General features: G+C 37.7%; 1 protein-coding gene across 1 annotated transcript; it reads right to left on the reverse strand.

The window, feature by feature from the left end:
* Window positions 1-1,169: 1,169 nt before the first annotated feature.
* MRPL58 (mitochondrial ribosomal protein L58) lies at window positions 1,170-12,382 on the reverse strand. The gene is made up of 6 exons (XM_044671849.1): window positions 12,132-12,382; window positions 10,963-10,999; window positions 3,667-3,726; window positions 2,642-2,724; window positions 2,372-2,541; window positions 1,170-1,542 (listed from the first exon to the last, which is right to left on the reverse strand). The coding sequence occupies exons 1-6, from the start codon at window positions 12,321-12,323 to the stop codon at window positions 1,458-1,460; spliced, it is 627 nt and encodes a 208-aa protein (XP_044527784.1). The 5' UTR covers window positions 12,324-12,382; the 3' UTR covers window positions 1,170-1,457.
* Between the last annotated feature and the right edge of the window lie 905 nt (window positions 12,383-13,287).

Raw genomic sequence — 13,287 nt, forward strand, 5'->3', positions numbered from 1 at the left:
CATGGAAGTCAAGGTCTTAGCAAGATAAGTTCAAAGCTGGCCTATTCAATATGGTCCAAAGTGGTTCAAGGGAAAGAGCCTAATTTCTAGTAGAGAAGCAGTAAAAAGGACAGGGAAGGTAGAGAAGTATTCTTTACACTGCTCCTTGAGTAAGCTTTGCAATACATTTCTCTAGTTAAAAAACAAAAACCTTTATACACCTGCATATAAAACTCTTAAATCTGGCATTCAAGGCTCCTCATATTCTGACACCAAATTACTTTTCAGTCTCTAAATTCCAGTCCTACTGGAATTTCTTTTTCTGAGATGGGATTGTTTAAGAATTCTATTTCTTCTTTTGTTAATCTAGGCAATTTTTATTTTTGTAAATATTCACCCATTTCACCTAGATTGTCATATTTATTGCCATATAATTGAGCAAAATAGTTCTTAATAATTCCCTTAATTTCCTCTTCATTAGAGGTGAGATTGCCCCTTTCATCTTTGATACTATTAATTCAATTTTCTTCTTTTTTTATTAGATTGACTAGCACTTTATATATTTTATTTGTTTTTTCAAAGTACCAGCTCCTAGTCTTATTTAACAGTTCAATAGTTCTTTTACTTTCAATTTGATTAATTTCTCCCTTGGTGGCTATTTAACAATCAGAGATTGTCTTGTGATGTAGAGGAGCTGAGTGGTGAGCTCACAAGAGGTATATGAACCTGTGCCAGAGGAAGGAAGCTTTTTTTTTTTCATCCTGCTAGATTGTAAAGAGTCAGTGGACCAGGTTAGGATGTTTTGACTGGTCAATTAATAAATCATTTTAAAATTAAGAAATACTGCCTCTTGAGAGAATTTCCATTATTATGCTCTCCAAAGTTAACAATGATTTCTTAGCATCAACATTATGCCCATGTTGACAGATCCCAAGGCTCTGTCTTGGGCTTTCTTCTCTCTCAACACTCATCATTTCATGATCTCATGGGTATATGCAGACATAAAATAAACTTGTACTTACTTGCCTGGTTTCATTCTTGAGATCTTGATACTTCCAACTACCATGTATTTCCAACAAGTTGTCCCAAAGGCCAACTGATTTTCTTTCTCTCTCAAACCCACCCTTCCTCTACTTGTCAAGGACAACATCATTCTCCTAGTTACTCAGCATTCTTCATGAACAACCAAATCATTGAAGATATTTTATTGTTAAATAAAAAGAGGTATATTTTTTCCCACCAAGAACAGTCTCTTTGTGGTTCCAAATGACCATCAATTGCAGTTGTTAGACTCAAAGGAGTTTGTCACTGGTATCTTATGAATTGAATGAGACTTATACTGGTGATTTCTAGTCTTGCCAACCAAAAAGTTCAATGTGCCATGATTCCTCATGGCAAAGAATGATGCAAGAAGGTCTTGAGCAAAAACAGTTTGAGAACCACTGAAGAGGCCTGCTCCAGGCAGCTGGAAGCTGAGTTCAGTCCATATCTACCTTCCTGTTTGCCTTTGTGGAAGAATGGATTCTCTTCTGTCTTAGCCTTTCACGATTCATGTTTTCTGTCCTGAAAACAGAGAAAAAAACATGCCTAGATGCCTAATCAACAACTTTCAAAGTGATAGGTAGAGGAACTACAGAGTAGAAAAAAAAGCACTGAGATTCACTGGTAAGCTCCTCTCTTCCTACTCAGAATCTTCTTCATCAAAAGCCCTTCATCAAAAAACCCATCTTTATGATATTATAATAGTCTGCTCATGAGCCCTTATTCCTTTTAATGCCTCCTTTAAAACACTTGTTGGAAGGGTAAGGGGTGGTGGCAGGCAGTTAGGTGGTTCAGTGGATTGAGAGCCAAGCCTAGAGATGGGTGGGTTCAAATATGGCCTCAGACACTTCCCAGCTGTGTGACCCTGGGCAAGTCACTTAACCCCCATTGCCTAGCCCTTACCACTCTTCTGCTTTGGAACCAATATATAGTATTGATTCTAAGACGGAAGGTGTGCAATTAACATCTATACCCTAGAACTACAATTCCCAGTACCCCACTCTCCACTCCACTCTCCACTTCATGATAGGTGCTGATGTAGGGAGGATATAAATTTGGTGTAGCCCCGCCTCTTACTCTCTTCTCTTCCTGTCTTGGCTTTGGTGGAGCAGGCTTTTTAAACAGGCAAGAAAATTTAGTCATGTGGTCTTATTTTGTTAGATAATTACCTTTTTATTTCTTTACTTCTAGTGATTATTAATAAACTTTATAATTCTTGGACTGCTGGACATTAATTTAAATCTTACAAAGATAAGGGTTTAAAAACAAACAAAAAATTGTGGATTTTAGCTTTGATGGAAAGAAGGTCTCTAGAAACCTGAGTATAGGAATGCAGAGAATTTTCCATTACCTGATCCTTCGAAGCACAGCATCCTCTTTGGATGGCTCCTTGGGAACTTGACTAGCCTGGGCAATCATGTCCCGGATTTTCTGGAGGCAATCTGCCAAATTTCGAAACTGATAGCGACTAGAATCAGAGGTAATGATCAACTCCCCTGATTTGCTGATCTTATTTTTGAACTGGAATAAGAATAAAAAAAATCCTCAAAATTTCACAGTAGAAAATACAAAAACTTAAACAGAATTAAGGGTTCTTGGGAATGTAAAGGTAGTTAGTTACCAAAACAGCAATCTTTTGCCGGATAGGCTCTGCAATCCAGTCTGCTTTTGCTAAATGGAACCGGACTTCAGCCTTGGTATTTACTGTGAATGAGAGGGAGAATATAATCTAAGTTCACTGAGAAGCTCTGATGAAAAGCATAATAACAAAGACATTTTAGGCTTGTAATCCTGAAAAAAGTTAAATTGTAAACTGTCCTTGATGACACTCCAGGAGAAAAGATGTCTAAACTTTATGTTTCAAATTCTAGAATGTGAAGTTCAGAGGATATGGGGCTGGAAGGAATCTTAATGATCATTAGTTCAACTCTTTCATTTATAGATGAAAAATCAAAGGTCCAAAGGGTAAAATGGATTTGGTGAATTAATTAGCAACACATCTAAAATTCTAGCACACAAACCATCTCCTTCAAGTTAGTCTAAGACATAAAGGAACACAGAGGGTTAACGCCTTAAGGATGGGAAACAACTTTCAGGAGAAAAATACTGCTTTCATATTGCATCAACGCTCAATGCAATGTTCATTTTCTACATCTGAAGAAAGTAGTAAGGACGGTGGCTATAGGGGCAGCTCAGTGGCTTAGTGGATAGAGAACAAGGCTTAGAGATGGGAGGTCCTGGATTCAAATCTAGCCTCAAACATTTTCTAGCTATGTGACCCAGGGCAAGTCACTTAATCTCAATTGCCTAGCCCTTACTGCTTTTATGAATTTAAGAGAGAAGGTAAGGGTTAAAAAAAAAATGGTGGCTATGTGAATGATGCTATAAATATATCCATGGGTAGGCAGTAAGTTCCCACTATCCCCCTCTTCATTTATAAGTGTACTTAAAGCTTAGCTGTAGGAACTCATAGCTAAAAGCTCTAGGATCAGGCCAGAGGCCAGAGTGAAGAACAGGATTACTATGAGCTGGCCACAGTTAAGTCCCTACTGAAAACCCCTTTATTCTACTTGAGTTGTATTATAGCATAGTTATTACTTAGGCAATTCTAGTATTTAGTTTTAATACAAAAGAGCACTGAGGTACCTTTATTAACATTCTGTCCTCCAGGACCACTACTTTTGGAATAAGATATTTGTAGGCGATCTGTATGACAGAAGGAAAAAAGACATTTTACTTTGGGTCAAAACGAACCTTTTACTAGGTTATTTTTTATTTAAAATTTTTATTGTTAACTTTGTGGTTTTAAAAAAATATATTGCCTTCATTTCTAATCCTATCTTTCCCCCTTTTCCTACCCAGCTATCTATTATTTATAACAAAAAAATAAAAACAATTGATCAATAAACATTTATTAATTATAGTTATATATAAGGCACTTTGCTAGGAACTGGGCATATAAAGAAAAAGCAAAAACAATATTTGTCCTCAAGGAGCTTACAGTCTAATATATATATATATATATATGAACAGGTAGATACTGGCAAGTTGGAATAACTATATAATAAGGGCTCCTAAAGAAGGTGGGATTTAAACTGAATCTTGAAGGAAGTCAGGGATTCCAAAGGTTGGTGGAGATAAAGGAGAACATTCTAGGCATGGGAGGACAGCTAAAGCAAAAATACACAGAAGGAAGATTAAGTATCAAGTGTAACAGTAGGTAGGCCATATGGTTAGACTGTACTGAAGGGAGTAATATATAAGAAGGTTGGAATGGAAGGAGCCAGGCTGTAAAGGGCTTTACAAACCAAACAGGAATTTACATTTGATCCTAAAGGGTAATAAGGAGTCATTAGAATTTACTGAGTTGGGGGACAACATGGTTGGACCTGCACTTACTAGAAAATCATTTTGGCAGCTGTGTGGAGGATGGAGTGGGGTGGACAGAGACTTTTGGAAGGGAGTCCAATTAGATAGCAACTTTGATACTTCAGGTAAGAGGTGGTAAAGGCCTTCACTATGATGGTAGCTTTGTGAAGAGAGGGAAGAGAATGTATGTGAACAATGTTGTGAAGAAAGAAAACACAAGATTTGGAAATTGATTGGATAAGTGAGTGAGAATAAGGAAGTGAGGTTGAAACAAAGTTTGGGAATTGTGGTCAATGGGAGGGAAAGAGAATGAGTGAGTTTTGTTTTGGACATACTGAATTTGAGATGTCTACAAGACATCCAGTTTAAAATTTACTATATGGCAGTAGTGAAAGTTTTTCATAAAGAGGGAAGGCTTGGACACGGTTTTAAGTAGCCAGGAAGGAAGGAGTCAATAGGTAGATGGAGAAAGAGAGAGAGGGAAGGGAAAGAGGAAAAAAAAAGAATTATAATGTAAACAATTCGCTCAAGAAAATGGAAGTGGGCAAGACCAAGTTTATATGTAAAGTGGTTGAACTTGGACTTGGTAAGAAGGGCTACCTCTTCATTAAATAAAAATAATAAAAGAAAAAAAAAGAGTGCAGCCAAATTAATTAACCCATCAATCAAGTCAGGTAGTATATATAAACATGCAATCATTCTCCATATCTCCAACTGAGGAAAGTGTATTTCCTCATCTCTTTTTTTGAGACAAACTAGGTCATATAGTTGAGTATAGTTTAATTTTTTTGTTCTTTCCATTTACATTGTTATAGTTGTGTATAGCATTTTCCAAGTTCTACATTTTTTACATTAGTTTATATGTCTTCCAATTTTAAAAAATTCTTTATAATCATCCTTTCTTACACAGTTCAGTAATATTCCATTACATTCATATACCACAATTTGTTTAGTTATTCTTCAACTTATGGGTGTCTACTGTGAAGAGTGAATCAAACTCTCTTTATCAATCAGTGACTTTTAATCAAATTTAATCAATCAAAATCTTAAGTACCCCCACTTAGTACCTTACCAGTCACAAGTCACTTGGTAGAGTGGGTGACAACTCCAGAGGATTTCCCCCCACCCCCCAACAGTGTTAGGCAAATTGAAAGACTGAGACTGATTTCCATAAAGTGGGGAAGGAATAGGAAGTGATGCAGAAAAAGGACTATAAAAAGTTCTGAACTTCCTGTCCAAGGGTCTTCTCCTTTGGAGTCTCTGCTCCTTGGATGTTCTCCTTTGGAATTCTTCTTTGGAGGACAGCTCTTTGGGGCTTTTGGACTTTGACTTTGACTTGGAGTTTTTGGCTTTGGGACTTTGACTTTCGGCTTTGGAGCTTCTCAGGGGCTTTCTTGTTGGGTTCACTGCTGCCCTGGTGAACTTAGCTCATTAAAGTTTTCTGCATTGGGACCTTGCCTGGATCCTGCCCAGCTTGCTGGTGAGTGACTAGGATTCCCATATGGAGATTGGGACTCTGTTAGGGAGCGAGCTTCATTTCACCGGATCAGCATTTAGGGTAGCATAGCCGTCTCCTTACCTCTTTCCCTTCCACATTTCCCACTTTTTACTAATACTCCAATTAAACAAAATTGTTAAAAGCTGCTAATAGTTTTCCTGACTTAAGGGATAAAAATTGGTGACGACTTTTTATAACTCTCTTATTTAGTCAAAACCCCAATTTAAACATTATATTACTTTGCTTCCAAGTTTTGGTTATCACAAAATGGATTATCATAAATATTTTGATGTAGATAGGACCATTCTTTTTATCTTTGAAATATCTTTGGAGTACATCTAACAGTGGCATTTCTATGTTAAAGATAAGGATATTTTACAAACAAACAAACAAAATCAAGTGAGATGATATAAATGCTTTGGAAGCACTATGCAAATATGAACTATCATTATTAGGGCACCCTAATTAAAGGAGGTAGTGAAAAGACCAAATTAAACAAACACTTTTACAGCACAGCTCCAAAATTGCTTTCCATAATGGATGGACCAATTTAGAACCTGCCAAAAAGTGAATTAGGGTGCCTGTCTTTCCATAACCCCTCTAACATTTTTCCTAATTTCCTGGGTGTGAGGTAAAAATCCAAGGCACTTCTCTTATTATTATAATCTAGAGCAAACTTTCATAATTGTTGGGAGATTATATCCTTTGTTGAAAATTTTGTTCATGGTATTGTAGCATATTTTTGGTGGCTATGGAAACAATTTGGAACTATGCCCAGAAAGTGACCAAACTGTATATATCCTTTGGCCCAGCTATACTACTTACCACTAGGCCTCTTCCCTAAAGACATCAAAAGAAAATGAAAATTTTTGTATGTACAAAAATATTTATGGCAGTTATTTTCATGGTAGTCAAAAATGAGAAACAAAGGGAATGTCCTATGAAAGGGAATTTAAAATTCCCTTCGTTTATTTTAAATTTAATCAATTTAATCAATCAAGAACTTACAGTGCCCCTCCTTTCACACTTAGTCAGTCAAACACTTGAAGATCCTTTAAGAAGAAAGCTCACACTTCAGAGAAAGGAACTTCTCACAGGAAGTGGATTCCACAGGCACTGCCCCCTGGGCAGTATCAGGCAAATTAAGAAACTATGACTGGTTCCTGAGATATGATAGACCAGTCCACAGTGAAAGGAAGTAGAAACCAGAGAGAGAGGAAGTGATGTGGGGAAAGGGCTTATAAAAGGTAAGACCAAAGAGCTAAGTGCTCAGGCACTCATTCTGTGTTAGATTCACTCTGGGTTGGAGATTCTGTCTTGGTCCATTCTGTGTTGGAGATTCTACATTGAAGATTCAGCTTTGGAGATTCTGCCTTGGTGGTTCTTGCTGACAGAGGATTCTGTGTTGGTGGCTCAAGGAGTTTGGCTTTGGTGACTCACTTGGGTTCAGGAGACCCTGGCCAGAGACACTGACTTTTTAGCTCTTCTGTCTTCAGTGGGATACTTTCTTCAGTGAGGCTCAGGCTTTGTGGCATCAGACTCTCTTTTGGTTGGTGAAACGCTTGGCTGGAGACACTCTCATGGACTACTGAGATTCGAATTTGGATTCTCATTTGCGGTCTGGAAGCACTCGGATCTGGATTCAGGGTATTTAGCTAGGCACTATTTTCTACCTCCTTCCTACATTTCCCTCTCTTTACTACCTTTACTTTGCTGTAATAAAGCTTCTAACAGACTTATAGTTTAATTAAACAGTGACCATAACTCTTAATTTGACCAAAACCAATTTTAATTCTCAATTCTCACATTTCTATTAGGGAATAGTTAAACAAATTGTGATTTATGAATATGTTGTGAAGATAGGATTAACTCTCCTCTTGCCTACTTTTAAATTTAATCAACCAAAAGCAAGACAGCTCTACTTAACATTAAATAGGGGAAGTTCACAAACCACTTGCTAAAGTGGTTTACACCTCCAGAAGCATCTGACTGCCCCCCTGGGCAGTGTTAAGCAAATTTAAAGATTGAAATTGGTCCCCATAAAATGGAGGAAGGGACAAGAAGTAACATAAAAAAAAGGTCTTTAAAAAGGGCCTGTGAGGAAATCTTTGAGCTCTTGAAGGATCTTGGACTGGGACAGTAATGTGGAGCTATGACTTGGGTGAGTGAAAAGCTGACTCCTTTCCTGGCTTCTAGGCCTCATAGGTGGAACCCTTGTTATATTCACCACCAGGCCCTCTGGCTAAGGGTCCTCTGGCTGAGGGTCCTCCAGCTAAGGGTTAATTAGCCCTGCCTGAGTTGAGCCAAGGGCTGGAGCAAAAATTTAGTGTGTTAGGTTAGATACCTTACTCTACCCTCTTTCATATTTCCCTACTTTCACTCTTCCTCTCTTTTTGTAAATAAAACTGCTAAAAGTCAATTTGACTTGAGCTGTATTAATTATTTTTTAATTGGCGACCACATTCTCTTATATTAAGTCCAACCATAAATTTAATCCCTACAATAATAGAATATTATTGTGCCATAAGAAATTATGAAATGACCAATCAGAGAAAACTGGGAAGATCTTTAAGAATAAATTAATGCAGAACGAAATAAGCATAAGTAGGAGAATGATTTCTATAACAATAATAAGATTATAGAGAAAAACAACTTTCAAAGAATTTAGAGCTCTGATCAGTGCAATCATAAATCAAAAATCCAAAAAAAGATGATGAAACATGCCACTTACCTCCTGACAGAGAGGTAATGAAGTTAAAATGTTGAGTGAGACATACATTTTCAGTATGATTAATGTGGGAGTTATGAATGGAGGTGTCAGGTGACTGACTACATGGAGGAATTTTAAAAAATTGCTTATTTTATGATTAGTAGTTCACAACTAAACATGTAAACTGGGTAGTTTAAGACATAAAATAACAGGCAGCTAGGCAGCACAGTGGATAGTGATAGGTCTAGAGCAGTGATTCCCAAAGTGGGTGCCACCACCCCCTGGTGGGTGCTTCAGCGATCCAGGGAGGCGGTGATGGCCACAGGTGCATTTGGGGGTGGTGAATAACTGTAAGGGGGCGGTGATAGTATGTGACAGGGGGCGGCTAAGTAATATTTTTTTTGGAAAAGGAGTGGTAGGCCAAAAAAGTTTGGGAACCACTGATCTAGAGTCAGGAGGACCTGGGTACAAATCTGACCTCAGACACTTCCTAGCTATATGACCTTGGGCAAGTCACTTAACCTCATTTGCCTAGCCCTTGCAGCTTTTCTGTATTTAAAGAAGATAGTGAGAGGGCCAAATTAAACAAATATTCATTACTTCGGGGGAAAAAAAAAAGAAAAATGTTCACATTCTTTTACCACTTATCCATTGGACAGTGGCTCTTAGTCTTACATATTTGTGTTAGTTCCCTATATGTAATCATTTATTATTAATATCACCTATCTTCTTTTATAAAGCATCTATAGTTCTAAGTGCTTCATGGAGATTATCCTTATAGACAGAATTCCAGTAAGAAAGGGAGAGGCAGGTATTTTTATCATGCTCATTTTACAGTTAGGAAAACTAAAGAAAAGAAAAATGACATCCACAGTTACTGGAGAAACTGAGACTGAACTCCAGATCTCCTTCCCAGTAAAAAACTATAGGACATCCAGATCTGTTAGACACAATCTTTCTTTTATTTTTAAAATTGGGATCATTTAAAAAGCTGAAATATAATGACAAATCACAGCAGTGTCTTACTTGCCTTACACTGAAGTGTAGGTGAAGTAGTAGGAACAAAGGTGCTGTGCTCTTAAGCCCTGACTCTGCCACCATAAATCACTATGTGTGGCTTGGCAAATCAGTTAACCTCTTTGAGTTTTCATTTCCTCGACTGTAAAAATGAGAAATTAGGATCAATTCTATAAAACTGTCATTGGACATGTGCATCTAGATCTTACCAAATCAAAATCAACACGTCAAAGTCCTTTCTTCTCGTCCTCCAAACATTTTTATTTCTGTTGATGGCTCCTCTATCTTTCTAGTCACTCAGGTTTGTAACCTTTGAATTATCCTTAATCCTGCTCTCTCCCTTATTTCCCATATCCAATTCCCAATGTTTGTTATACTTCTATAGCTTCCCTCAAATCCATTCTTCTTTCTCACATGGTCTCACATGGTCACTGCAATAATTTCCTAATTGATCTTTCCAGTCTCAACCCTCTTTATTCCATCCTTCTTGCAGCTGGCAAATTAACATTTCTACAAGAGAGTTCTAACCATGTCACTTTCCAATTTAGTCAACGTCAGTGTCTTTCTGTAACCACTAAAATAAAACAAAGCCTCCACAGCTTGGTATTTAAAATTTCATAATTTGGCTTTCACTTAGCTTTTCAGACTAACAGTCCCTTCATGCATTCTATAGTCCAGCTAAACTAGCCTATTAGTTTTTCCTTGAATTCGATGTTTTAGGTCCTCTCTCTATGCCTTCATCTCCTATGCCTACAGCATACATCTCACTTTTGTTTAAGACTGGTAGCTTCTTTCAAAGCTCAGGTCAAGTGCCACCTCCTAACGGAAATCTATTCCTATCTCCTCCAGCTGTAAGTGTTCTCTCCTTTCTTAAATTATTTTTCTATTTATTTCTATGTACATGACTTGCTGGGAGGATGTAAGATAATTGAGGTCAGTGAATATTTTTTTGAATTTGTAGACCAAAATAATTAGTAAAGTATATTATACAGTGATGAATTAATCATTAACAAATAATAAATGTTTGCTTAATAGAACTGAATCTTTAAACTCCCTTCTAACTCTATAATGCCATAATCTATGAAAAGCAAACTAACTGATCATACATAACTCAGACAGAAAAGAGGAGAAAATGACAGTGGGGATAGTTAGTGTTCTGGGGCTTTCATGCTGGAAGAAAGGCCTTTTGAGGAGCTTCTGGAGATGTGATATAAAGAAGCAAGCTCAAGGTAGCATTCATAGCCCATTATAGTTGATGCCCAATGGGACTCTCAACTTAAGAGATAATGAAGAATTTTTTTGAATACGTTGGTTTTCTAAGACAGTGATGAGACAAAAGCTGACTTACCTATAGGAATGTCAGTGCTGGCCTGCTTTGCATCATCCTAAAACAAACAGACATAAACAACCAACATTAAGCATCATCTTCTGGAGTGGCTGAATGTGTGCCCTATGTGGTTTAAGAATTGGGTTTATATGAGTATTCTCTCACAACATGACCAATATAATTTTAAAATAATTTTTAATGTAATCTAAAAATCCAATAAAACTTCATTTACATTTTACTTACTAATATAAAAACTATTATTATGGTGGGCTGTAGAAAAATGCAGCAATTTGACAAATCTTGAGATAATGTGAGCACTTTGGAAATATGCAACATAAGCGATTACTATTAGGGACTTCTAATTAAGGTTTCAAATAAAAATACCAAAAATATCATCAGATTTGTGGCTTTGGCTCAGTCTCTTTGGTTGAGATCTTATGATTGTACTGTCTATTTCTCTTCACCTTGAGCCCTGCGCTCCACTACGAGCATAAAAGAATGGAACAGCAGCAAAGATTCTATAATAGAATGTTTTATAATATAATATAGAAAAAGAAAGCTGTTTGTATCTCTAACATAGCTGGGTTTCCTAGAATCTTTACAAATGGGATAACAACTGATAATACAGTGTTGGGTTCTTTTGATGACCCAGTAATTTTCCCTCTCACAATCTCAGTTTCTTCTTCTGTACAGTGAGGGGGTCGGGCTAGATGATCAGTAAAGTCCCTTTCACCTCTATTATTCTACGATATGTAAAGCCAGCGACCCCGTTAACTGCCAATTAAGATACCATGGAGTCACGAAAGCCTGGCAAAAGACAACACGTACTAGTTTAAGAGCTGGGCACACTTAGCCTCCCTTTGCATACACCTCCACCCCCCAACTTCCACAAATCCCTCATTTTCAAACCTAGCCAATGAAATATCATTGATAAAAGCGTAGCCAATGAAATATCAGCTGAAATATAAAAAGCGTATAAAAGCGTAGCCAATGAAATATCAATGAGATATTAGCTCTATGACTACAGCATCTCCAATTCTAGCCAATGAGAAACCAAGTCTCGGACATCCCACAACTCTACACCTAGCCAATGAAGCGCCGACTCTGACGTCACCGGGCGGTGAAGTAATGCCCCGGACTTCGGTTCTCCCTCTCTTATTTCCTTCTTTTTTCACCCCATCCGTCCTTACCGGTATTCTCCACGCAGTCTCCCGTCCGCAGGAGTTCGGGTAAAGCTTATCAAGGCTGTAGATGCTCTTAAACTTAGAGCTGACAGCTTTCTCGTGAAAAGTACGGCAGAGGCAGCGGTTAGACGACTGAAGCAGAGTCAACCTGAGCCAAGCCCGGCTCGGTAACCAAAGAAGGTTTCGGGCAGCGGCCATGTTACCTTCTCTCGGCTGCTTCCGGCGGGTGTTCTCGCTTTATAAGTCCGCCCGGAAACGCACGGTTTTCTGGCTATTTTGTTTCCGCCCGTTAGGTTTAGGGAAGCTCGCTGAAGGTGGGGCCAGAGATCGTGTATTCATTCGGCTTGTTGATGGGGATTTTTAAGTGGTCAAAGATGGCAGGTTGGATTTTTAACTTCCTTCTATCACTGTGATGCCCTTTGTAAGCAAGGAGGGACTAACGTTTGTCTTTCTTTGTATCTTTAGCACTTAGCACATTTAATCTGTAGGTACTTAATAAATCTTATTGGCTGGTGTCTCCCACCTCCCAAATGTGTTAGGAAGAAGAAAGTAGGAATCATCTAATCCAGAGAGTCACATATGATATTCTGTCTCTCCACTTAATGTTCAGTCACTGGCTGTCCTCCATGCCTGGAATGTTCTCCCTTCTATTTTCCCTTGGCTTCCTTGAAGATTCAGCTCAAATTCCACATTCTACAGGAAAACCTTTTGGGCCCCCATAGCTAGTATTTTCCCTTTGAGATGATCTTCTTTTTACACTGAATCTAACTTGTATGTAAATAGTCAATGCATGTCATCTCCCCCATTAAAATGTGAGCTCTTTGTAGGTAGAGACTGGACTTTTGCTCTTCTTTCTGAATGCCTAGAGTTTAGCAGGTGCCATATATATATATATGTATATATATATATATATATACATATATATATATGAAGTGCTTAATAAATGTACTTAATTAGTCCTTAAGAAGACAGGGAATGCCCCACAATAGTTGAGTGGTCAAATTAGCAATCAGCAAACTTTTCAAAAGAAGAATTCCAGTCATTTGAATGTGATTCATTGTTCCAAATAGCCGATTATAAAAGAAATACAAATCAAAGCAATTCTGAGATTTTAATTCATACCCAGAAAATTGTCAAAGACGGCAAAAGTTGGGGACAATCA

This window comes from Gracilinanus agilis, chromosome 4 (genome assembly GCF_016433145.1).
Source record: "Gracilinanus agilis isolate LMUSP501 chromosome 4, AgileGrace, whole genome shotgun sequence".
Lineage (NCBI taxonomy): Eukaryota > Metazoa > Chordata > Mammalia > Didelphimorphia > Didelphidae > Gracilinanus > Gracilinanus agilis.

What these genes read in the sequence shown, in the direction of transcription:
- MRPL58 (XM_044671849.1), bottom strand. Translation starts at nt 12,323, where the DNA reads ATGGCCGCTGCCCGAAACCTTCTTTGGTTACCGAGCCGGGCTTGGCTC. An exon ending in CAGCACTGACATTCCTATAG is followed by an intron (nt 3,727 to 10,962) that starts GTAAGTCAGCTT and finishes TCTGTCATACAG; the next exon opens with ATCGCCTACAAATATCTTAT. An exon ending in GCTGTGCTTCGAAGGATCAG is followed by an intron (nt 1,543 to 2,371) that starts GTAATGGAAAAT and finishes CTCTGTTTTCAG; the next exon opens with GACAGAAAACATGAATCGTG.